The sequence below is a fragment of the Bos grunniens genome, chromosome 25, assembly GCF_055505025.1.
Source record: "Bos grunniens cultivar Pamir isolate PY7600 chromosome 25, Bosgru_T2T1.0, whole genome shotgun sequence".
Taxonomy (NCBI): Eukaryota; Metazoa; Chordata; class Mammalia; order Artiodactyla; family Bovidae; genus Bos; species Bos grunniens.
In genome coordinates, this window is record NC_141189.1 from 14,815,858 (window position 1) to 14,839,321 (window position 23,464).

At 48.8% G+C, this 23,464-nt stretch overlaps 2 protein-coding genes across 7 annotated transcripts in view; one reads left to right on the forward strand and one right to left on the reverse strand.

The window, feature by feature from the left end:
- On the forward strand, window positions 1-8,987 carry ASL (argininosuccinate lyase). Of its 6 annotated transcripts, none has more exons than XM_086374731.1 (18): window positions 1-35; window positions 238-292; window positions 990-1,082; window positions 2,700-2,894; window positions 3,226-3,309; window positions 3,577-3,633; window positions 3,739-3,836; window positions 4,996-5,073; window positions 5,185-5,262; window positions 5,646-5,698; window positions 6,057-6,119; window positions 6,497-6,611; window positions 6,753-6,837; window positions 6,935-6,994; window positions 7,237-7,320; window positions 8,359-8,439; window positions 8,589-8,695; window positions 8,802-8,987. In XM_086374731.1, the coding sequence occupies exons 4-18, from the start codon at window positions 2,748-2,750 to the stop codon at window positions 8,971-8,973; spliced, it is 1,362 nt and encodes a 453-aa protein (XP_086230857.1). In that variant the 5' UTR covers window positions 1-35; window positions 238-292; window positions 990-1,082; window positions 2,700-2,747; the 3' UTR covers window positions 8,974-8,987. The 6 variants fall into 6 exon arrangements, with proteins under 6 accessions (XP_086230857.1, XP_086230858.1, XP_086230856.1 ...); XM_086374732.1 differs by having other exon boundaries at window positions 990-1,046; XM_086374730.1 differs by lacking the exon at window positions 990-1,082.
- Window positions 6,803-23,464, reverse strand: part of LOC147345051 (beta-glucuronidase-like) — a 26,494-nt gene continuing 9,832 nt past the window's right edge. Inside the window, exons 9-12 of the mRNA XM_086375594.1 lie at window positions 22,903-23,079; window positions 20,988-21,123; window positions 9,577-9,773; window positions 6,803-7,418 (exon numbers count right to left, since the gene is read on the reverse strand). Of these exons, the coding sequence (XP_086231720.1) occupies window positions 9,772-9,773; window positions 20,988-21,123; window positions 22,903-23,079 (315 nt within the window). The 3' untranslated portion in view covers window positions 6,803-7,418; window positions 9,577-9,771. The remainder of the gene's footprint in view (window positions 7,419-9,576; window positions 9,774-20,987; window positions 21,124-22,902; window positions 23,080-23,464) is intronic.

The following is a 23,464-nucleotide window of genomic DNA, read 5'->3' on the forward strand; positions in this document are numbered from 1 at the left end:
GGCTGGGCAAGAGACTCGCGGCGCGGTCAGGCTGCGTAAGTGTTCGGCTGCTGGACTGGCAGGACGGGCGGGAGCGGAGGACGCAGACGACCCGGGAGAGCGCGCTGGGCGCTGCCCACGTCCGCCTCCTCCACCGACTGCCCTCCGACAGGCGCGGTGCCCCAACCCGGTGTCGGACCCGCCCGGGGGACCCCGCCCGGTGGCCTAGGAGGTCGTCAGTCCCGCCTTGTTTTTTAGACCCGGAGGACCTAGGCTCCCGGAGGACAAGGAACCGCCCAACATGGCATCGGAGGTGAGAGGGACCTCGGGGACGCTCGTCCTCCAAGCCTCCAAATGGGGACGAGGGGCGCCCTGGGAGCCAGCCGGGGCGTGACCTGCGCCTGTCGCCCTGGGGTACTGTCCTCTTTGGCTCCAGGCAGGCTCCCTGGCGCACCTGCCAGAGCCCGGAAGATAATTTTGTCCCTTCTTTCCTGTGTCCCCACCACCATCTGCTCTCCCGCGTCCCTCACCCCTCCCCAGCCTGTGTGGCAAACCCACCAACCCGCACTCCTGGGGAAAGCAGCTCTGACCTCACCTGACCTGACAGCGCTCTCGGCCTGGCGGGGAAAGGTGCCTCCCACTCACTCAGCCTCCCAACCTGTTCATTCCTTTCTTCCCTCCCACTCACCCCCTACCCCCACCCCACCCCTCCCCATCCTGTGCCCCTCCCCTGCCTTAGCAGTTGTCCCTGTGATTCTTGTGTTTGTTAAGAGCCAGGAGGCAGGGAATCATGCCTTGTGGCTCCAGGGACCTGGTGGCCTCCTGTCCCACTGGCCCCTCCCCCTCAGAGCCAGAGGACTCCTGGGTTCTCTCCCTGACCGAGTGGCAGGAGTCTGAGGCACAGATCCCTTTTCTTGGGCCTCAATTTACCTGGCTGACGGGGAGAATATTAGCTGTCTGCCTCCTCTGTGAGGTACCAGATGGTGAGGTCATTGCTTTGAAACTTTCAGGTAAAAGGGCTGTTTGCTTGATGCCGAGAAGGGAACCCTGGGCCTGGGAATCACAAGGTGTGGGTTCCAGACCCCTCTGGCACCCATTAGCTGGCAAGTCACTTCCTCTTGGGCCTCAGTTTGTTTACTGAATAAATGGGTTAAGACTGTCTGCTCTGCTAGCTTCTGGGTCATGGCAGAGGGCCTGTGGCAGGGCCTGGGCTTTGCAGCCAAACAGACTTGGTTTCTGAAGCAGTCATTCAACCTCCCTGAGCATATTTCCTCATTTGTAAAATAGGGGTAACCTCATAGAGGGTATAACGGCATCTGGAAATGCCTAACACAGGGCCAAGCAATAGTAGGTGTTAATAAATCATGGCTAATGACATTAAGAGGGATAACACTGGTGTTTCCTGTGTGTGTTCTAAATTGACTATTGCTGGGAAATCCCTAGCAGTCCAGTGGTTAGGACTCCTGGCTTTCACCACTGAGGGCTAGGGTTCAATCCCTGGTTGAGGGAAATAAGATCCCACTACCTGCATGCATGGCAAAATTAAAAAAAAAATAGCTATTGCTCTTTTCTCTCAGCCAATCAATGTCCCTCTCCCCTCACATCTTTCTGGCCCAGTTATGCCCTGGTTCATAGCCGTGCCCTCTGCTGCCACCTCGCCCCTCCCTTGGTGTACATGTGGTAGCATCTCACTCTGACATCCCCCTGGAGTCCTTTTAAGCCTGCCAGCAGCGTAGGAGCTTGGACCCAAGCTCCAATGCAGAATGGACTGCCTTCAGGAGTCCAGGGCGCTGGGCGACCTCTGCTTGCCCCAGGCTGTCCTGTGGGTTGGCACTAATTGGTCTGGCTGCAGCCCCAGTTGTTAAATAGCTGTTATTACTAACAACCCATGAAGGGAGTCCAGGGGCCTGCTGGGGGAGGGGATGCCAGGTGACGCCTTGCTGAAGGCCTGGCTCTGCATCCTGACTGGCTGGCCGAGGCCCTCGGGCCCCAGTGGTCAGGACCAGGGCCCCACGTGGTGCTTTGCTGGAGATCTGGGCTTGGCGGGGCAGCATGAGGGCGAGGGGCGGGTCCAGCTCACAGGGAGGGCAGAGACTGCATCTGCAGGGCAGAGTCCACTGGCAGCTGAGGTTGCTGGGCACTGAAGTGTCAGCTCCCAGCCTGGGGTGGTGGTGGAGAGCCCAGGGGGACATGCAGAAAACAGGAGTGGAGCTAATGCACACCCTGACCCCTGGTAGTCCTCGGCCCCTCCCTGAATAATATCTAGAATTTACTGAGTACCAGGCACTGTGCTGTATACGCAATTAGCTTAATCTAACTGAATACTCACAACAACCCCACCAGATAAATACTATTCTTATTCCTTTTGTGTAGAGGGGCAACCCTGAGATTAGAGAGGTTATATAAAGGCCTATGGTTAGGTGGCTAACAGAAGTCTGGGACATTGCAGGGGGACAGAGGAGAACTTATGTCCTCAGTGCCCCATGATGGGAAAGAACCCTAACTTCAGTGTCCAGTCAGGTTCCCACATTCACTCCCTGACCGACTCTGGGAAAGCTCCTGACCCTCTCTGAGCCTCAGTTTCCTTATCTGTCCAGTGAGAATAACCCTACCCACTGGCTCCCACTGCCATCAGACTGGGTAACTCTCCTGAGGGCTCTTTGTGGGAGGCATTGTTCTCAAGGGGGGAGGAGATTAATCGCTTCTGCCCTTCTGGCCAGAGCGGGAAGCTATGGGGTGGCCGGTTTGTGGGCACAGTGGACCCCATCATGGAAAAGTTCAACTCATCCATCACGTACGACCGGCACCTCTGGGAGGCGGACGTGCAGGGCAGCAAAGCCTACAGCCGGGGCCTGGAGAAGGCGGGGCTCCTCACCAAAGCCGAGATGGACCAGATACTCCATGGCCTGGACAAGGTACTCTCCACACCCCCAGGCCCACCCCAGAGCATGCCCCTCACCCCTTGCTGTGGACGCAGGCTTTCACCAAATCCCCAAGTACAGGCTGCAGTAACATCCCCAGATGACAGGCTTGGGATCTCCCCTTGTAGTGATCAGATGCCTAGAGAGGTGCCCTTCAACCACGTGCAGCGCTGACCATCTCTCTTCATCCCTCAATGCCCCTGTGATCCTGTGGCTCCTGAGAAAGGTGCTCTGGACCTGAGATGCTCGCAAGCGCGGAATGCTGCCAGGACTCAGCTGCCAATGCCTGCCCTCCTGACCCCCTGTGTTGCTGCCATCTCTGCAGGTAGCTGAGGAGTGGGCTCAGGGCACCTTCAAACTAAACCCCAATGATGAGGACATCCATACGGCCAATGAGCGGCGTCTGAAGGTGTGACACCCACTGCCTCATCCCCTACCCCTCCCCTCTCTGCCTTGCCTGGGGCCACTTGAGCATAAGCACCACCATTCTGTTCACTTCATCACTGGGACCTCAGAGCAGGAGGCAGCAGCAGAGATGGCAGAGATTAGGCAGATCTAGGGGACCCCAGGGCAGGGAGGGAGAGTCACAGGCCAGGGAGGAAGTGGAACTGCCTGAGCTGACCCCACAGGGCTGTGAGCAGGCAGACCCCAACTGCATGCCTCTCTCCACCCCCAGGAGCTCATTGGTGAAACCGCGGGGAAGCTGCACACGGGACGAAGTCGGAACGACCAGGTGCCGCCACCTCCCTGCCCCGCACTGGGGGCCTTCCTAACCTTGGGGGGTCCAGGGAGCAGAGTTAGGGCTGAGTCCCTGAGTGCCAGCTCCTCCTCCCCCCAGGTGGTCACTGACCTCAGGCTGTGGATGCGGCAGAATTGCTCCATGCTCTCAGCCCTCCTCTGCGAACTCATCAGAACCATGGTGGATCGGGCAGAGATGTGAGTCCCGGGGTCACCAGGTGGCAGAGAGGGCCAGGAGGGCAGCCAAGGTCTCTGCTCCCCTGAGACAGGCAGCCTGAATGCCAGACCTAAGTGGCAGGGTGAAGAGGGCAGAGGGGCCAGGCTCTGGGGTACTGGGAGCCCCAGAACTCCTGGGCCGAGTGAGGCAGAGCAGCCAGCAGTGGGCCATTTCTTTCAGCATCGCCTACCCACAGCTGGCCCAGCTTGACACGCAGGGGAGCTCACCCTTTGTGGATTCACAGGCTGGAGGCTAAGGCACCAGGCAGGTGCCCTGAAGCCTGAGGAAGGGGCTGGCTTGCTGGGGCTGCCAGAGAGTCCCTTCTCAGCTGCCTGCATCTCAGGTCGCCCATCGCTGCCCAGCACCACAGGCAAAGGAGAGAGCTGAGGGCTGCCTCCCACTGACCTCATCCCAAAGCTCTGTGACATGACTGCTGAGAAGAGTCTACTTGTGTCAGAGACGGGGTTGAGCCTTCCTTGTCCCAACTCCCAGTAACCCCAGTTTCACTGACTTCACAACTAGGGGAAAACAAGGGCCCAGAAATGTCATCCTGTGGGAGACAGGTGTTGGGAGAATAGGGAGTGAGTGCTAATGAGTAAGGGTTTCTCTCTTGGGGTGATGGTACACTTTAAATGGGTGATTGGTATATTAATTATATATCAATAAAGTCATTAATATTAACAAACCAGAACCATCACCCACAGCATCTCTGCTACTGTGTAGCCTACGCTAAAATGTTCCCAGCTTTTCTGGGCTCCTCCAGGGCTCCTCTCATGCTCACAAACTCAGCCTTTCAGTGCCAGTGGTACCGGCCGTGCACCTTCCTCCCTGCCCTGGCTCCTGCCCAGATCTGCTGCCAAGGTGCAGAGGCGGGAGCTGAAGGTGTGATCTACATCAGGTCCTACACTCATCCCCTGAAGGCCCCACAGCCACGGCCCAGCACACTGCCTGCTTCCCAACCTTCGCTGACACCATGTATTGTCTTCAGGTCACTTGGTCCCTCAAACAGGCAGATCCTTGGCAAGCCTGCCCTGCTGTTCCCAAGAGGGCTCCAGGCCTGCAGGGTCCCAAGTGTGACAGGCAGGCCTCACCTGAATCTTGAGAGCCCCTCACACACCCTGTCCTTGCTCTTCCCCTCAGGGAACGTGATGTCCTCTTCCCAGGGTACACACACCTGCAGAGGGCTCAGCCGATCCGCTGGAGCCACTGGATCCTGAGGTCAGAGGGGTCATGATGGAGACTCGCGATGGAGGATGTGACTGGGGGCGTGGCAGAGGGGAGGGGCCAGGCCAGGCTGCCCTGACGCTCTGGCCTCCTGGCCTTCCACAGCCATGCCGTGGCTCTGACCAGAGACTCTGAAAGGCTGCTGGAGGTGCGGAAGCGGATCAACGTCCTGCCCCTGGGGAGGTGAGCAGGGCCCAGTGCTCAGAGGGTGGAGTGGGGTTCCTGCCACCTAGTTAACGTGGTCCTAGGGGTTCAGCAGAAGAGGAGGAGCCAGGAAGGACAGAGGGGGACAGGAAGCCAGGCGATCAGCCTCCCTGTCCAGGGTGGGAAGGGGACCATACATGGGCCCTCAGCTCTAAGATGAGAACGAGTATGTCACAGCAAAGCCAGGGCTCCCTGGAGAGCCAGCCAGCTGTGTTTCCCCACCTGTGGGGACAGGTGTCTGGCTCCCAAGCTGACCAGGCTCTGGCCCTGGCAACCAGCACGCAGCATGAATGTGCATGTGTGTGCGGCCAGGGCCTGCCTGTGGGAGCCCTGGTCACTCAGAACCCCACCCCACTCTGCAGCGGGGCCATTGCAGGCAACCCCCTGGGTGTGGACCGGGAACTGCTCCGAGCAGGTGAGGCACCCTGCCCCTCCTTTCCTGGGAGACCATCCTCAGTACCTGCCAGGTCCCACAGACACACACCTAGAGAGGGCAGGGGTCCGGGTGAAACTCTGGTTTGTTTCTGTGGACACGAGGCTAGAGTGGCCTGGGGAGGCCATGCTAGGGGTACGTAGAGCCAGGGAGACTCAGGACTCCCACCTCCCTCCTGGGACCTGTACAAGAGACCTCCTCAACTTCTGTCCCTCCCTACTCTGCCTCCCTGAAAAGTGGTCCAGGGGGGGTGGCTGGGCAACCTGGTTCGGGGAAGGGAGAAGGCCCTTCCCAGCCCTCCAGCCCAGCCCTATTGCCTTCCCTTTCCCACCTCACTCAGAACTGGACTTTGGGGCCATCACTCTCAACAGCATGGATGCCACCAGTGAGCGAGACTTTGTGGGTGAGTCCTGGGAGCCAAGCAGGAGATGCGGGTTTGATCCCTGGGTCGGGAAGACCCCCTGGAGTAGGAAATGGCAATCCATGCCAGGATTCTTGCCTGGGAAATCCCATGGACAGAGGAGCCTTTTGGGCTGCAGTCCATGGGGTCGCAAGAGAGTCAGACACGACTTAGCAACTAAACAATAACAACCTGGGAGCCAGCCCGCCTGTCCTCCAGGGCCAGTCCCCTGCAGTGTGTGCTGCCTCTGTTCCCCCTACCCTGGTTCCTCTCCAGCTTCCTGCCACCCCCGTATGGCCCACCTGGAGCCTCTCCAGGCTGGGTGAGCAGCAAGACAGGCCTGGTGAGCAGACAGCTTGCTCTCTCTTTTCTCCCACAAGCCGAGTTCCTGTTCTGGGCTTCGCTGTGCATGACCCACCTCAGCAGGATGGCTGAGGATCTCATCCTCTATGGCACCAAGGAGTTCAGCTTCGTGCAGCTCTCAGATGCCTACAGGTGAGGCTGCGCCCACCCTCGCCTAGCCCTGCAGCCCCCGGAAGGGCTTGATTCCTCCCCACCCCCACCCTGGGCAGAGTTGCCCAGCAGACCAGCCAAGTGGCGCAGGAGCCCCTTCAGCCCCAACATCTGTGTCTCCAGCACCGGAAGCAGTCTGATGCCCCAGAAGAAAAACCCAGACAGCCTGGAGCTGATCCGGAGCAAGGCGGGGCGAGTGTTTGGGCGGGTGAGCCAGGCAGGGAAGGGGGCACAGCCTCAGGGCTGACCCAAGGGTCCAGAGGGAACATCCTGGACAAGCTCCCAAGTCCTCCCTTTCCCCGCAGTGTGCTGGGCTCCTGATGACACTCAAGGGACTTCCGAGCACCTACAACAAGGACTTACAGGTTCGGGACCCGCCTGTTCTACCTCACACACCAGTTCTTGGGGTCTTGGCTCATCTGGGCAGGGGCCCCACAGAATTGCCACCTCCCATCATGTACACCCAGCCCTTGACCACCCTGAGAGCTCTCTCCTCTTCTTCAATGTGGGGTGTATGAGGTGCTGTGTGTTCCCAGTGGGAGGCAGTGGGGGTGCCTCCGTGGGGACCCAGCTCCTGGGGCCTTACTTCCTGCCACATGTCTCCCAGGAAGACAAGGAAGCCGTGTTTGAAGTGTCCGACACCATGAGCGCTGTCCTCCAAGTGGCCACTGGTGTCATCTCTACCCTGCAGGCAAGACACACCTCTTCTCCCCGAGGCTCTCAAACTTGGGGGTGGTGTGCCAGGAGGGTGATCTTGAAAGGAGACAGGTGTGGGTGGGTCCGGAAGACCTGGGGCAGAGGGAGGGGGTATGTGCTTGGTCCTGCCCTGGGAACAGTGAAGAGACACAGTTAAGCTGCTGCAGGAGAATGGAAGTGGGTTAGATCCAAGGACCCCCCTCAACTGGCCTGACCAGATTTCTTTTTTAAACACTTACTGTGGGAGAATTCAATATACAACAGTGGAGAGGATGTATGATGACCCCTGGGCTTCCCCAGTGGCACAGTGGTAAAAGAATCTGCCTGCCAATGCAGGAGACCTGGCTCCGATCCCTGGGTTGGGAAGATCCCCTGGAGGAGGAAATGGCAACCTGCTCCAGTATTCTTGCCTGGGAAATCCCATGGACAGAGGAGCCTGGCGGGCTACAGTACATGGGGTCGCAAAGAGTCAGACACAACTGAGCAGCCACACATGCACACATAATGAACCCCTACATAGTAACAGCATTCAGCTTAAACAACAGTCAGCTCACAGGCCATTCTCCATTCAACTATCTTTACCCACTACCCCGCCCACCATTGTTTTTAACCAAATCCCTGGCATATAATTTCATTTCTAAATATAGTTCAGGGTATGTCTCTAAAGTAGTGGTTCTCAAAGTGTGGTCCTGGGATCAGCAGTATCAGCATCACCTGAGAACTTGACAGACCTGCAATCCTAGGCCCCCCTGCACTGAATCACAGGCTCTGGGATAGGCCACACGATCTATAGTCTAATCAACCCTGCAGGTGGTTCTGATGCATTCTAAACATCAGGAGGCAGCCCTGGTAACACAGCTAACACTTGTCAATAGTTGGGAAATGGTAGCTCAAGCAGAAAGCAGGACAGGGTGGGTGAGAGGGGGTCTGCCCAAGGCAGGGGGCATCCTGACTGAGCGGGGTGGGTCTGGGGCGGGCAGCTCCAGGACCCAGGGCCCCTGGATTCACTGCTGGCCTGGCCTGCTGTCCCCAGATTCACCGTGAGAACATGGGACGGGCTCTGAGTCCTGACATGCTAGCCACTGACCTCGCCTACTACCTGGTCCGAAAAGGGGTGAGTGTGAGGCAGCCAGGGTGGAGGGGCCAGGGGACAGGGATGTTCCCCAGGCTGGGGTTGGGGGGGCCATGGGGGCGCCAGCACCCCAACAAAACAAGGGGTGGAGAAAGCTGTGTCAGCACTGCCCTCCTCCCTGGCTCTCCCAGATGCCATTCCGCCAGGCCCACGAGGCCTCCGGGAAAGCCGTGTTCATGGCTGAGACCAAGGGGGTCGCCCTCAATCAGCTGTCACTGCAGGAGCTGCAGACCATCAGGTGCGTCCCCCTTCCTGTCCTCCCCCCATCTGCTGGGAGGCAAGCCCAGGCCCTCTGAGACTGGGCTGGCCAAGAGGTCCTGGCCCACCTCCGCCTTCCCCCTCAGCCCCCTGTTCTCGGGCGACGTGAGCCACGTGTGGGACTACGGACACAGCGTGGAGCAGTACGAGGCCCTGGGAGGCACCGCGCGCTCCAGCGTCGACTGGCAGATCGGCCAGCTGCGAGCTCTCCTCCGGGCACAGCAGACCGAGAGCCCTCCCCACGCCTCTCCCAAATAAAGCGGGCCCTGGAAGAGGCTGTGTGTGTTTCCTGCCCAACCTGTCTGCCTCAGTGGTGGGCTCTGACGGGTAGCGGATCTGTTGAGCGGGCAGTAGAGGCCATCAGGGAGGTGGAAGAACCGGGTGACATAGCTAGAGTCACGGATGCTGACGGCCCAAGGGGGTCTCACCTGCACCTACCTCCTCCGCCCCGGCGCAGGCCCCACCCCCGTCACCGACCCCGCGCAGGCCCCGCCCCCGTCACAACCGGGCCTCACAGTGATTTCCAGCCTTGGGTGTCTAGGCAGCACTGGCCTCCTTGGATCCGTGGTGGGACCTGACGGGCTTGGCTCACCCAGTCAGCCCCCGTCCAGCCCCCTTCCTTCTGGGGCCCTCCCTAGGCTCCCCTGCTCCCATTCTCCTCTGGGTTAACCCAACCCTTCCCTGGACCATCCGGCAGCACTGCATGGTGCCCCCTATCTTCTTAAAGGGAATGCTGTATCTGGTAGCAAAGTTGGTTATCCGGATAGTGAGTGATGCCTGGCACTAGGTGAGCTCCATGCATGGGTAAAGACGACGCTTTCTCCACCCTGAAGAGAAATGTACAAAATGGCAAGCACTGACCTTGAGGTGAGGCCCACAGACAGGTGGTGCCAGAGGGGTCTGCCCATGCTGTGGTCGAGGGAAAGGCTGGTCACGTTGAGGCTGCAAAGAGCCTGAAGTGAGGTCTGGCACGTGGTCACTGTTCAATAACAGCGGGTCCCCAGAGCCAGCAGAGATGCAGAGACCTCTTTTATTAATACACAAATCTCACCAAAATCCTGATAATAAAACATAAATTTCAGACATTTCTTAACAACAAAGATAAGCAAGCTAAACACAAAGTATGAATAAGTCCTCCAAGTGAGTCTGGGAGCAACGAAAAGATTTTGTAAATTATAGAACAAAAACTCTGGCCTTGGGGGACACTACACCAAATTCCCAAAAGGGTCAAAGCTATGGGTCACAGCATCTTCTAGAGCAGTGTTTCTCAAAGCCCGGGTTCCTGACTATTATCATCATCTTCAAACTTGTTAAAAATCAAATTTTCAGTCCCCACCAAGACCTGTTGTTCTTCAGTCGCTAAGTTGTGTCTCTTTTGTGACCCCATGGACTGCAGCCTGCCAGGCTTTTCTGTCCATGAGATTTCCCAGGCAAGAATACTGAAGTGGATTGCCATTTCCTTCTGCAGGGGATCTTCCTGACCCAGGGATTGAACTCACATCTCCTGCTTGGCAGGAAAGTCTTTACCACTGAGTCACCTGAGAAGTCCCTAGCAAGACCTACTGAATCATTTTGGGTGGGGTCCAGCAATCTGTTTTAACAAGTGCTTCAGGTGATCCTGATGTGTGCTCAGGTTTGAGAGGCACTGATCTTAATCTTGTTACACAAAGTTGGGGCAGACCAGCAACATCCACCTCACCTGAGGCCCGCCCTGATCTACTGATTCAGAATCTGCACTTTAACAAACTACTCAGGTGATTCCTGTACACTCTTAAGTAAGAGTCAGAAATGCTGATTTGTGGATAAACAAGAAGGGTTTATTTTATAGTACAGGAAACTATATATTTGGTAACTTGTCATATCCTTTAATGGGCTTCCCAGATGGCTCAGTGGTAAAGAATCCACCTGCCAGTGTAGAAGATGTGGGTTTGATCCCTGGGTTGGGAAAATACTCTGTAAGAGGACATGGCAACTCACTCCAGAATTCTTGCCTGGAGAATCCCATGGATAGAGGAGGCTGGTGGGCTACAGTCCATGGGGTCACAAAGAGTCCGACATGACTTAGCAACTAAACAGAAATAGTTGAATTACAGTGTTGTGTTAATTTTGTGTTAATAGTTGTGTACACTTTGTATATAGCAAAGTAACTGTACATCTATATATACAACATGTATATACATTCCTTTTCATATTACTTTCCATTATGGTTTGTCTCTGGATATTGAATATAGTTTCCCATGCTGTACAGTAGGACTTTATTGTTTTATTGATTCTACATATACCAGTTTGCATCTGCTACTCCCAAAGTCTCAACCCAGACCTCTCCTACCCACTGTCCCCTTAGCAGCCATCAGTCTCTTCTCTATGTGCCTGATTCTGTTTCATAGATTCATCTGCATTGATGCATCTTTTGACTGATCTTTCTGCTTTTTTATAAGAACCCTTGTGATTACATTGGAACCACCTGAATAAACCAAGATAATCTTGTCTCAATGTCCTTAACTTAATCACATCTTCACTTTTTATCATGTTAAGTACCAGGGATTATTCAGTACCAGTTGCAAGTTCCAGGGATTATTAATCAGCTTACTACATTCTGTCTGGCTCTCAAAGATTTATGTCTGTCCCACATGCAATGTGCATTCACTCCATCCCAAGATCCCCCAAAGTCTCAACTCATTACAGCATCAGCTCAAGTTCAAACTTAAGTCCCATATCTCATCATTTAAAATGGGTATGAATGAGATTTTGAGTATGACCCATCCTGGGGCAAAATTCCTCGATATCCATGAACCTGTGATTGTGGTGAGGATTAAATGAGTTCATACATAAAAATTCAAGAAATAAGAGGACTTCTGTGGTGGTCAGTGGTTAAGAATCTGCCTTCCAATGAAGGGGATGTGGGTTTGATCTCTAGCCAGGGAAGTAAGATCCCACATGCCTCAGGGGAACTACTGAGCCACAACTACTGAGCCCACGTGCTCCAACAAAAGATCCCCACATGCCTCAGTGAAGATCACCCACGCCACAAGTAAGACCCAAGGCAATCAAATAAATATATATTGAAAAAAATAGCCTTTTAAAAAATTCCAGAAATAAATTATCTGCTACTAAAATATGCCGTTTCCTAAAACAGGAACAGGATAACAGTTATAGACATTTCAGTTAAAAAAGACAAAAGGGAAATTCCCTTGTGCTCCAGTGGCTAAGACTCCATGCTCCCAATGCAGGGGACCCAGGCTCAATCCCTGGTCAGGGAACTAGATCCTAAATGCTCCAACTAAAAGATCCTTCATGCTTCAATAAGATCTAAGATTCTGCATGTTGCAACTAAGACTTGGTACAGCCAAATAAGTAAATAAATATATAGTTTTTAAAAGTCTCTGGGCTTTTCTTCAGGAAGGGAGGACAAAATAAATTTATGGGTTTGCTAATCTAATGTTCTGCTAATCTTGAAAAATACTGATTCTGATGAATTTTGGTATGAAGCAGAATTACAGTTAAACACATTTAACTTAAAAACATTGAGAGGCAAAATATCATATATTGCATAATTTATATAAAACATCCAGATTAGCTAAATCTGGAGAAAAAAAATTAGTGGTGGCTTAGGGCCGACTGGGAGGGGCAGAAGGATAGATAACTAAAAGGCACACAGGGTTTCTTTCTGAGGTGATGAAAATAATGATGGTCGTACATATACATGAATATACTAAAGTTCATACTGAGAAATTTGTATATTTCCTATTAAATCATTTCTTATTAAAAAAAGTTATATACTTTAAATGGATGAATTATGTATGTGAATTATATCTCAATAAAGACATGTTTAAAGACATTATAAATCAACTATACCACAATAAAAATTTTTAACAAACTGTTTAAAAAATAAACCCTATGATGCTCTTGGCTGAATCTACCATGAGAAGACTATTTTCAGCAACCGAACTGTCAACACTCCAGAAAACATCAAATCCCTCTGGAAGGACACACTGTCATTGGGAAGGGCCCAGAGAGATCCTGCAGACGGACAACAGCAGGCTAGAACTCAGCCTCCTGGGAAGGAATGGGAAGGGACTTGGGTTAACAGTGCGACAGAGAGGAACCAGTTCCAGCTCACACAGTCTCTAGCCCAACACAGCACGTGATCAAGGGTGTTCCACTGGGCTTCCATCACAAGACAATGTCTGTGTGTGCTCACTTCCCCATTCGAGTCCTTATTCTGGAGAGCAGGTGTCATTGAAATCTGAAATTTCTTAGATGAAAAATCTGCAGGGCTCATATGAGGCCAGGGATTGTTTAATGGGTATCTCACGCCCTGAAAGTGATTTGCATTGACCTTAAATCAGATTCATCTGCTTTGATCCAATAAGCCACACAGTTAAAAAATCAGGATATCAGGGACTTTCCTGGTGGTCCAGGCTAAGACTCCATGCTCCCAATGCAGGGGGCCCAGGTTCTATCCCTGGTCAGGGAACTAGATCCCACATGCCACAGCGAAGTTGAAAGATCCCATGTAAAATACTGACCTAAGACCTGGCACAGGCAAATAAATGAAAATAAATATTTAAAAAATAATAATAATATCAGAAAAATCTGGATGTTATCTATGAAAAAGAAACCACTCTTCAGGCTGTCAATAAGATCTAAGACTTGTCTAGCTATGGAAACAAGAAGATGCCAAACGATTCCCAGGACCTGTTTGTGATATCTTTAAAATACAATGAAATTTGACCTTTTTTATTTATTAAAATGTTTTTTATTATTACAATTTTTTTTGGCCACACTGTGTGACATGTGGGATCTTAATTCCCAGACCAGCGATCAAACCCATGCACCATGCATGGGACGCACAGAGTCTTAATCACTGAACTGCCAGGGGAGTCCTGAAACTTATCTATTGGAAAAATAAAATAAAAGGGAAGTCTCACACATGTGCTCTGATCAGCTGAGTGTCCGGTTACTTGCTTGTTAGGCTCAAGGCTGTGACCCTCCCAACTTTAAAAAAAAAGAGCAAAATGGCTCTCTGAGGCAGCCTTAAAATAGCTGTGAAAAGAAAAGAAGCAAAAAACAAAGGAGAAAAGGAAAGATATACCCATTTGAATGGAGAGTTCCAAAGAATAGCAAGGAGAGATAAGGAAGCCTTCCTCAATGATCAGTGCAAAGAAATAGAAGAAAACAATATAATTGGAAAGACCAGAGATCTCTTCAAGAAAATTAGAGATACCAAGGGAACATTTAAAATGCTAAAATAGACTAATACCAATAAACTTATATCATGCTTATAATATTTAAAATTAGAAAATTGTAGGCAAAATATATTTCATTAACCAAGCTAGAATTTAAGAGGGAAAAAAGCAAGAGTCCAATTGTCTTGAGTATACTTATAAGCAAAAAGTGTATTTTTAAGTGAGGTATATATGCAAGCATCTCAGTAAAGTCTTCCTCAGAATAAGGAAAATACTAGGGGAGCTCTTATATTCTTACATTCAATCATTTCCTCTCTTTACTACTTTTATATTCCTGAATGTTTTAGTCATGATCTTAGAGCTTTGGTAGATTTTCCATGATGAAAGAGATTGTTTCAGTAAAATTTATCATATGCTTTTTATGTATTGAGATTATGTGATTTTTTTCTTTCATGCTATTAATGTGATGTATCACATTGACTGATGTGCATAAATTGAATCATCCCTGCATCCTGAATGTAAATTCCACTTGATTCATGTGAATGGTCCTTTTAATATGCTGCTGACTTTGGTTTGCTGGTCTTTTTTTTTTTTTGGTTGCACTGGGTCTTAGTTGCAGCATGCGAGATCTTTTTAGTTGCCTCATGTGGGATCTAGTTCCCTGACCAGGGATCAAACCCAGGCCCTCTGCATTAGGAGCTCAGTCTTACCCACTGGACCACCAGGGAAGTTCCGGTTTGCTAGTATTTTATTGACAGTTTTTGCATCGATATTGATCAGAGTATTGACCTGTAGTTTTCTGGTACTGTCTTTCTTTTTGCTTTGGTATCAGGGTCATGCTGGCTTCATAAGATGAGTCTGGCCTCGTCACATATTTTGGAAGACCTTGGGGAAGATTGGTACAAAGGTAACCATTTTAAAGAGTACACTCAGTGACATGTAGTGCACTTGCAGTGTTGCGCATCCATCACCTCATCTAGTGGCAGAACATTATGATTACCACAAAGGAGGTATTGTACTCATTAAGCAACTTATATGCAGAGTACATCATGAGAAACACTGGGCTGGAAGAAGCACAAGCTGGAATCAGGATTGCCGGGAGAAATATCAATAAGCTCAGATATGCAGATGACACCACCCTTATGGCAGGAAGTGAAGAGGAACTAAAAAGCCTCTTGGTGAAAGTGAAAGACGAGGTGGGTGGGGGAAAAAGAAAATAAAGTGAAAGAGGAGAGTGAAAAAGTTGGCGTAAAGCTCAACATTCAGAAAACGAAGATCATGGCATCTGGTCCCATCACTTCATGGGAAATAGATGGGGAAACAGTGGAAAGTGGCAGACTTTATTTTTTTGGGCTCCAAAATCACTGCAGATGGTGATTGCAGCCATGAAATTAAAAGACACTTACTCCTTGGAAGGAAAGTTATGACCAGCCTAGATAGCATATTCAAAAGCAGAGACATCACTCTGCCAACAAAGGTCCATCTAGTCAAGGCTATGGTTTTTCCAGTGGTCATGTATGGATGTGAGAGTTGGACTGCGAAGAAGGCTGAGCGCCGAAGAATTGATGCTTTTGAACTGTGGTGTTGGAGAAGACTCTTGAGAGTCCCTTGGACTGCAAGGAGATCCAACCAGTCCATTCTGAAGGAAATCAGTCCTGGGATTTCTTTGGAAGGACTGATGCTAAAGCTGAAACTCCAGTACTTTGGCCACCTCACGTGAAGTGTTGACTCATTGGAAAAGACTCTGATGCTGGGAGGGATTGGGAGCAGGAGGAGAAGGGGACGGCAGAGGATGAGATGGCTGGATGGCATCACTGACTCGATGGACATGAGTCTGAGTGTACTCCGAGAGTTGGTGATGGACAGGGAGGCCTGGCGTGCTGCGATTCATGGGGTCGCAAAGAGTCGGACGTGACTGAGCCACTGAAGTGAACTGAACTGAACTGAATGGGTTTATTATGTTTCAATGAATGAATGCATATTTAAATAATTTCTCAGTTTGTAACTTCTAATACAGTAAATACCAAAATATCAAATACATATATAACCCACATAAACAAAGCCTTTTAGGGGTATTCAATAATTATTAAAAGTATAAAGGGGTCTCCTATCAAAAAGTTTGAAAATCAGTGCTTTTGACCAGTTCCCCCCCCAAAAAAAAACCCAAATCACAAATCAGACAAAATTTTATAAATGGGTGAGATAAAGTAGAAATAGAACAAACAATCCTAATGTCTTCGTGGAATCAGAAGAGACCCTGAATAGCCAAAGCAATCTTGAGAAAGAAGAACAAAGCTGGAGGCATCACAGTCTTTGACTTTAAACTATACAAAAAGCTACAGCAATCAAATCAGTATGGCAGTTGCATAAAAAGAGACACACAGATCAATGAAACAGAACAGAGGGCCCAGAAATAAACCCACATATGTATGGCCAATTAATTTATGATAAAAGAGCCAAGAATATACAATGGGGAAAGAATAGTCTCTTCAGTAAATGATGTTGGGAAAACTGGACAACCGCATCAAAAGAATGAAACTAGACCACTATATACACCACACATAAAAATTAACTCAAAATGCATTAAAGACTTGAATGTAAGAACTGAAGCCATAAAACTCTAGAAGAAACTATATGCAGTAAGTTCCCTGATATTAGTCCTGGCAATGATTTTTTGGATTTAACACCAAAAGCAAAGGCAACAAAAGCAAAAATAAACAAGTGGGACTACATTAAACTAAGCAGCTGCTTCTGGGCAAAAAAAAACATCAAAAAAATAAAATGAAAAGGCAACCTACTGAATGGGAGAAAATATTTCCAAATCATGTATCTGATGAGGACTTAATACCCAAAATACATAAAGAACTCGTACAGTGCAATAGCAAAAAATCAAACAATCTGATTGTTTAAATGGGCAGAGGAACTCTAAGTAGACATTTTTCCAAAGAAGACACAGTTGGCCAATAGGTATTTGAAGGTGTTCAACATCACTAGTCATAGGGAAATGCAAATCAAAACCACAGTGAGATATCACCTCACACCTGTTAGAATGGCTACAAAAAGACAAGAAATGAGTGTTGGTAAAGATGTGGAGAAGAGAACACTTGCTGGTGGGAATGCTTTTTGGTGTAGCCACTATGGAAAACAGTATGGAGCTTTCTTAAGCAACTAAAAATAGAACCACCACATGATCCGGCAGTTCTACGACTGGGTATTTATCTGAAGAAAACAAAAACACTAACTGAAAAGACAGTACCCTTATCCTCACTGTAGCGTTATTTACAACAGCCAAGACATGGAGACAAACTAAAACGTCCATCAGCGGGTGAATGGGTAAAGAAAACGTGGCATATAACAGGTTATTCAACCATAAAAAAGAAGGGAAGTTTGCTGTGTGTAACACCATGGATAGAACTTAAGGGCCTTATGCTAAATGAAACAAGTCAGAAAAAGATAGAGACTGTATGATCTCACTTACATGTGAGATCTAAAACAACAAATAACAAATGAACAAAAAAACTGAGTTCATGGATATAGAGAATAGATTGGTGGTTGCCTCAGGGAGCAAGTGAGCAAAATTGGTGAAAGGAGTCAAAAGGTACAACTTTTCAGTTATAAAATGAATAAACCCTGAGGGTGTAATGTACAGTATGCTGGCTACAGTTAAGAATACTGTATTGTATATTTGAAAGTAGCTAGGTAAGTGGCTCTTCAAAGTTCTCATCACAAGAAAAAAAATGTTGTATACCTGTGTATGGTGATGGTTATTAACTGGACTTATTATGGTGATCGTTTTGCAATATATGCAAATATCAAGTCAATGCATTGTACACCTAAAATGATATCTCAATTCTACCTCAATAAAAGAAATAATATACCTTTCAATAAATTATATTTTGAATTTATTTTAAAATAAATTATATTTTTTAAAGATTCCATGGCTGTAACTTTTTTTAAAATAAGAAATTAACACATGTTGGTGAGGATGTGGAGATTTGGGAACCCTTGTTTACTGCTGGTGGATAAAAAGCTGCAGTCACTGAGGAAAACAATTTGTTAGTTCCTCAAAAAGTGAAACATGTTACGATAGCCAGGACATGGAAGCAACCTAGTTGTCCATCAGCAGACGAATGGATCAGAAAGCTGTGGTACATATACACAATGGAATATTACTCAGCTATTAAAAAGAATGCATTTGAATCAGTTCTAATGAGGTGGATGAAACCAGAGCCTATTATACAGAGTGAAGTAAGTCAGAAAGAAAAACACCAATACAGTATATTAACACGTATATATAGAATTTAGAAAGATAGTAACGATGACCCTATATGTGAGGCAGCAAAAGAGACACAGATGTAAAGAACAGTTTTTTGGACTCTGTGGGAGAAGGCAAGGGTGGGATGATTTGAGAGAATAGCATTGAAACATGTATATTATCATATGTGAAACAGATCGCCAGTCCAGGTACGACGCATGAGACAGGGTGCTCAGGGCTGATGCACTGGGATGACCCTGAGGGATGGGATGGGGAGGGAGGTGGGGGGAAGGGTTCAGGATGGGGAACATATGTACACCCATGGCTGATTCATGTGACTGTATGGCAAAAACCACCACAATATTGTAATTAGCCTCCAATTAAAATAAATTTTAAAAAAAGTTAAAAAATGTGAAACATGGAATTACCATATGATTCAGCAATTCCATTCCTAGGTATATACCCCAAATATTTGAAAACAGGTATTCAAGCAAGTACAAGTACTTGTTTACAACAGCACCATTCACAATAGCCAAAAGGTAAAAACAACTCAATACTCAAAACATGGTATATCCATACAAAGGAATGAAGTGCTAATACATGCTACAATACAGATGAGGCTTGAATAATTATGCTAAGTGAAAAATGCCAGACACCAAAGATCACATCCAAATGAGAATTTCAGGACAGACAGATCCATAGAGACAGAAAGTAGGCTAGTGGTTGCCAGAGGCTAGGGGAGGGGGGTAGTGAGGAGTGACTGCTTCAGTTCAGTTCAGTTCAGTTCAGTCACTCAGTCGTGTCCCACTCTTTGCAACCCCATGAATCGCAGCACGCCAGGCCTCCCTGTCCATCACCAACTCCCGGAGTTCACTCAGACTCTCGTCCATCGAGTCAGTGATGCCATCCAGCCATCTCATCCTCTGTCGTCCCCTTCTCCTCCTGCCCCCAATCCCTCCCAGCATCAGAGTCTTTTCCAATGAGTCAGCACTTCACATGAGGTGGCCAAAGTACTGGAGTTTCAGCTTTAGTATCAGTCCTTCCAAAGAAATCCCAGGGCTGATCTCCTTCACAATGGACTGGTTGGATCTCCTTGCAGTCCAAGGAACTCTCAAGTCTTCTCCAACACCACAGTTCAAAAGCATCAATATGCTATCTAGGTTGGTCATAACTTTCCTTCCAAGGAGTAAGCGTCTTTTAATTTCATGGCTGCAGTCACCATCTGCAGTGATTTTGGACCCCCCAAAATAAAGTCTGACACTGTTTCCACTGTTTCCCCATCTATTTCCCATGAAGTGATGGGACCAGATGCCATGATCTTCCTTTTCTGAATGTTGAGCTTTAAGCCAACTTTTTCACTTTCCTCTTTCACCTTCATCAAGAGGCTTTTTAGTTCCTCTTCACTTTCTGCCATAAGGGTGGTGTCATCTGCATATCTGAGCTTATTGATATTTCTCCCGGCAATCTTGATTCCAGCTTGTGCTTCTTCCAGCCCAGCGTTTCTCATCATGTACTCTGCATATAAGTTAAATAAGCAGGGTGACAATATACAGCCTTGACGTACTCCTTTTCCTATTTGGAACCAGTCTGTTGTTCCATGTCCAGTTCTAACCATTGCTTCCTGACCTGCATACAGATTTCTCAAGAGGCAGATCAGGTGGTCTGGTATTCCCATCTCTTGAAGAATTTTCCACAGTTTATTGTGATCCACACAGTCAAAGGCATTGGCATATAAAGCAGAAATAGATGTTTTTCTGTAACTCTCTTGCTTTTTTGATGATCCAATGGATGTTGGCAATTTGATCTCTGGTTCCTCTGCTTTTTCTAAAACCAGCTTGAACAACTGGAAGTTCACGGTTCACGTATTGCTGACGCCTGGCTTGGAGAATTTTGAGCATTACTTTACTAGCGTGTGAGATGAGTGACTGCTTCAGTTCAGTTCAATTCATAGTGAAGGCTTGTGTTCTCTTTCTTTTTCCTCTTTCACTCTTACCATTCTGATTTTCTTTCTTTTTTATCTTTTTTTTGGCCATGCTGCGTGGCATGAGGAATCTTAGTTCTCTGACCAGGGTTCAAACCCATGCTCCCTGAATTGGGAGTGCAGTCTTAACCACTGGACCACCAGGAAGCACTCCCCCCCATTCTGATTTTTAACTGAACTTTAACCTTCCAAAAACTTGTCTTTGCCCAAAAGTAATAAAAGGTAGTTCCCACTGTTATCAGTTCTTCCCTACCTTCCCCAGCTTGCTCTCCTCAATTTACAATATATCAAGAAGCTAGTAACCTAGAGGGGTAAAAAGATACAGGAAACGTTCATTTGGAAGTTTCTCATTGTTCTCACTTGAGAAAGTACAGACCATGTTCACTCTGAAAGCTTTTAAACACTCCTACATTCAAAACCATTTGATGATACTTATCTGTATTTGGTGAACCTGCAAATCATATAAAACAGACTGAAATGTCTTAGGTTTCTCAGGCTTTGTACCTTACCCTAGAATCACGAGTGTATCCCAGTAAATCCAATTCAAGATCCACTTTTTTCTCACACTGTTGTGAAACACAGAGGAGAGCTGGCCACCTCTGCCTTGAGACGGATGCCTCTCCCATTTACTTCAGAAAATGATTTGCATTACTTGCAGCACACAAGTAATCAGCTGCTTGCTCAACACAACTGACTTTATCCTAGGAAATCCTCTGTGTAGCCTGCTTTGATGATATCAGCCTTCCCCTGCTTGTTTCCAGGGTTCTTAGAACCAAATGTCCTGAACTAACACGCCCACCAGAAACAATGAGAAGGGATACATCCCATGCACCCAAATGCCACTTACACTGGTTAGTCATGAAATCGGCAAAATTCCAGATGAGCTCGCCAACCACATATTCTTTGCGTTTTTGGTCCAGAATCACATGATACTGCTGGAGCAGGCCTTTCTGGTACTCTTCACTGAACATCAGTGGTGGATCCTGGAATTCAAGGCAGAGAGAGAGGTTAGGAGTCACAACCAGCAAAACTGCAAACTTAGACAAAGATCCATCTGATGATGACCAAAATATCTGTCCTTGTGGTGGGCTACAGTGCCTGCAGGACTTGCTGATACTGGTGGAGGGCCAAGCTAGTGTGTGATATAACCCAGGGTTAAAAAAAAAAAAAAGGATTAAAAAAAAAACCCTTAATTAGTAACTGCTTTATTAATAAACAGGATATATATATATATATATATATATATATATATATATATATATATATATATATATTTTTTTTTGGCCATACTAAGCGGCTGGTGGAATCCTAGTTCCTCAACCAGGAATTGAACCTGGACCCTCAGCAGTGAAAGTGCAAGTTCTAGCCACTGGACAACTAGGGAATTCCCATTAAAGAGAATTTAATATTTGCTTTACTTTTTTCCACCTCTATTCCCCACTGCAGTCTTACAACTGAACTACACTAGGAATAAAAGTACGTCTCTGGATAATAAATTTAAAACCCAAGGCTGAAGTAGCTGCCAATGCATAATTTGAGAACTGGCGTGACTCAGCTTTAACTTCACGCCAATTCCCCTGTATCTCATCTAGGTAAGGAGCTGCTGTTTAGCCCATTGACTATTCAACAAATCATTATTTAGCATCTGCTTATATGCCAGGCATTAGGGACAAAGTAACAAACTAGAAAGATAGGGTCCCTGTCCTCATGGGCTTTACAATCTGGCAAGACACAAGCTCGAAGTGTAACAAGGGTGAATTGGGAGCATGTAGTGTGTGGGGGGCGGGTAGGAGGAGGTTAGTAGGGGGCGCAGACGGAGGCGGGGGCCACAGAAAGCTTCACTGAAGCTGAGACCTGTCAGGCGAGGAGGGGAAAAGCAGAGGCCACATCTATGGACTCAGCCTCCGGAGAAGAGCTCACGTCTGTCATGTGCTAAGATATAATGATCTTTGAGGTGTTCTTAGAGCTTAAGGTCTGCGTTTTCATCTCATGGGAATTTGTGGGGGGTGCTGGGTCTTTGACGCACGAGGATGCAGCACTGCAGTCATCTTACAAGAGAACCAACCCCTGTTGGCTTTGGTCCTCCTTCCCAACGAGGATTAAAACATTATTATACAAGACGCACTGCAGATACCACTGTGGAGTGCTTAGGAAGCCAAGAGAAACACAATTTAATCTCCCTCCTGGAGCCCCCGGTCTGGTCAAGGAGAGAACGAAAGAGAGCATGACAGCTCACGGTGTTCCTCTGCCCAGCTAGGTGGGGTCCTCCTCCCCATAGAGTGGACACCTGAGCTGAAGCATGACCGCTGAGTCAAGTTCCATCAGCTGGGGTTATGGAGCTAAGAAGGGCTTCCTGGGCAGAAGGAAGAGGCCAGGCCAGCACAGGAGCCACCAAACAGAACAGACCAGGATCCGGGACTGAAGGCCTGGGAGAGGGCAGAGGACGCGGACAGCCCTGAGCACAGATTACGGCTTCATCCTGTGGGGTCAGGGAAAGCCAGGGACAGGACAAGGCTTGGACTTGTTCCAGGGACCACTTGGGCAGCTTGTGGGAGACTATCTGAGGACCACGCACATGGAACAGAGGCTGAGTCCGGGCCGGCCGTGTGGAGAGGCGGCTTAGGGAAAGCCTGGTTAGCTGTGGGAGGTGGCCAGGACAAGGGAGGGACGGGGAAAGAGGCAGATCTCTAGTCTGGGGCCGTGATGACTGACATCACTGTCCGAGAGAGGGAAAAAATAACTCCCATCTTCGATGCACTTACCTCGTGAAACCCTTCAATGGCATCTGCTCCGTACTCGCTCTGAATCATCGGCTTCTGGTAGGCCTTATACAAGTTCTCGAACTGGGTTGCCAACTGCAGCTGAATCACCTCCATGTGCCCATAGTCGTGGTACCAGGAGTAGTAACTGTTCACACAGATGATGTCCACGTACGGCGCCTGCAAGAGCATGGGGAGAGTCCACCAACCAGGAGAGTGGAGGACTCACACTCGGGGTGCTTCTGGCAGAGGAAGTAAGGAGTGAGTGCGGAAAGTGCGTTAGATGCGCACGTGTAGGAAATAATAGTCAGAAGGGACCTGAATGGAGCGAGTGAAGGGAGCAAGCCTCTCGTTCTGGGCCGGCACCCCTGACCTGGCTGCAGCTGGGCTCTGGGGAGGGCGATGAGAGGCAGAGCTGGCCCCAGGCACGCGGGAGGGCGATGAGAGAGCTGGCCCCAGGCACGCCGGCCCAGGGAGCCCATTCAGACTGGACTTCCTTCAACCCTAGGTGGTGCTCCTGTCACTAGTCATCCTCTTGGACCAACTGAGGGCCGGAGGCAGTTTT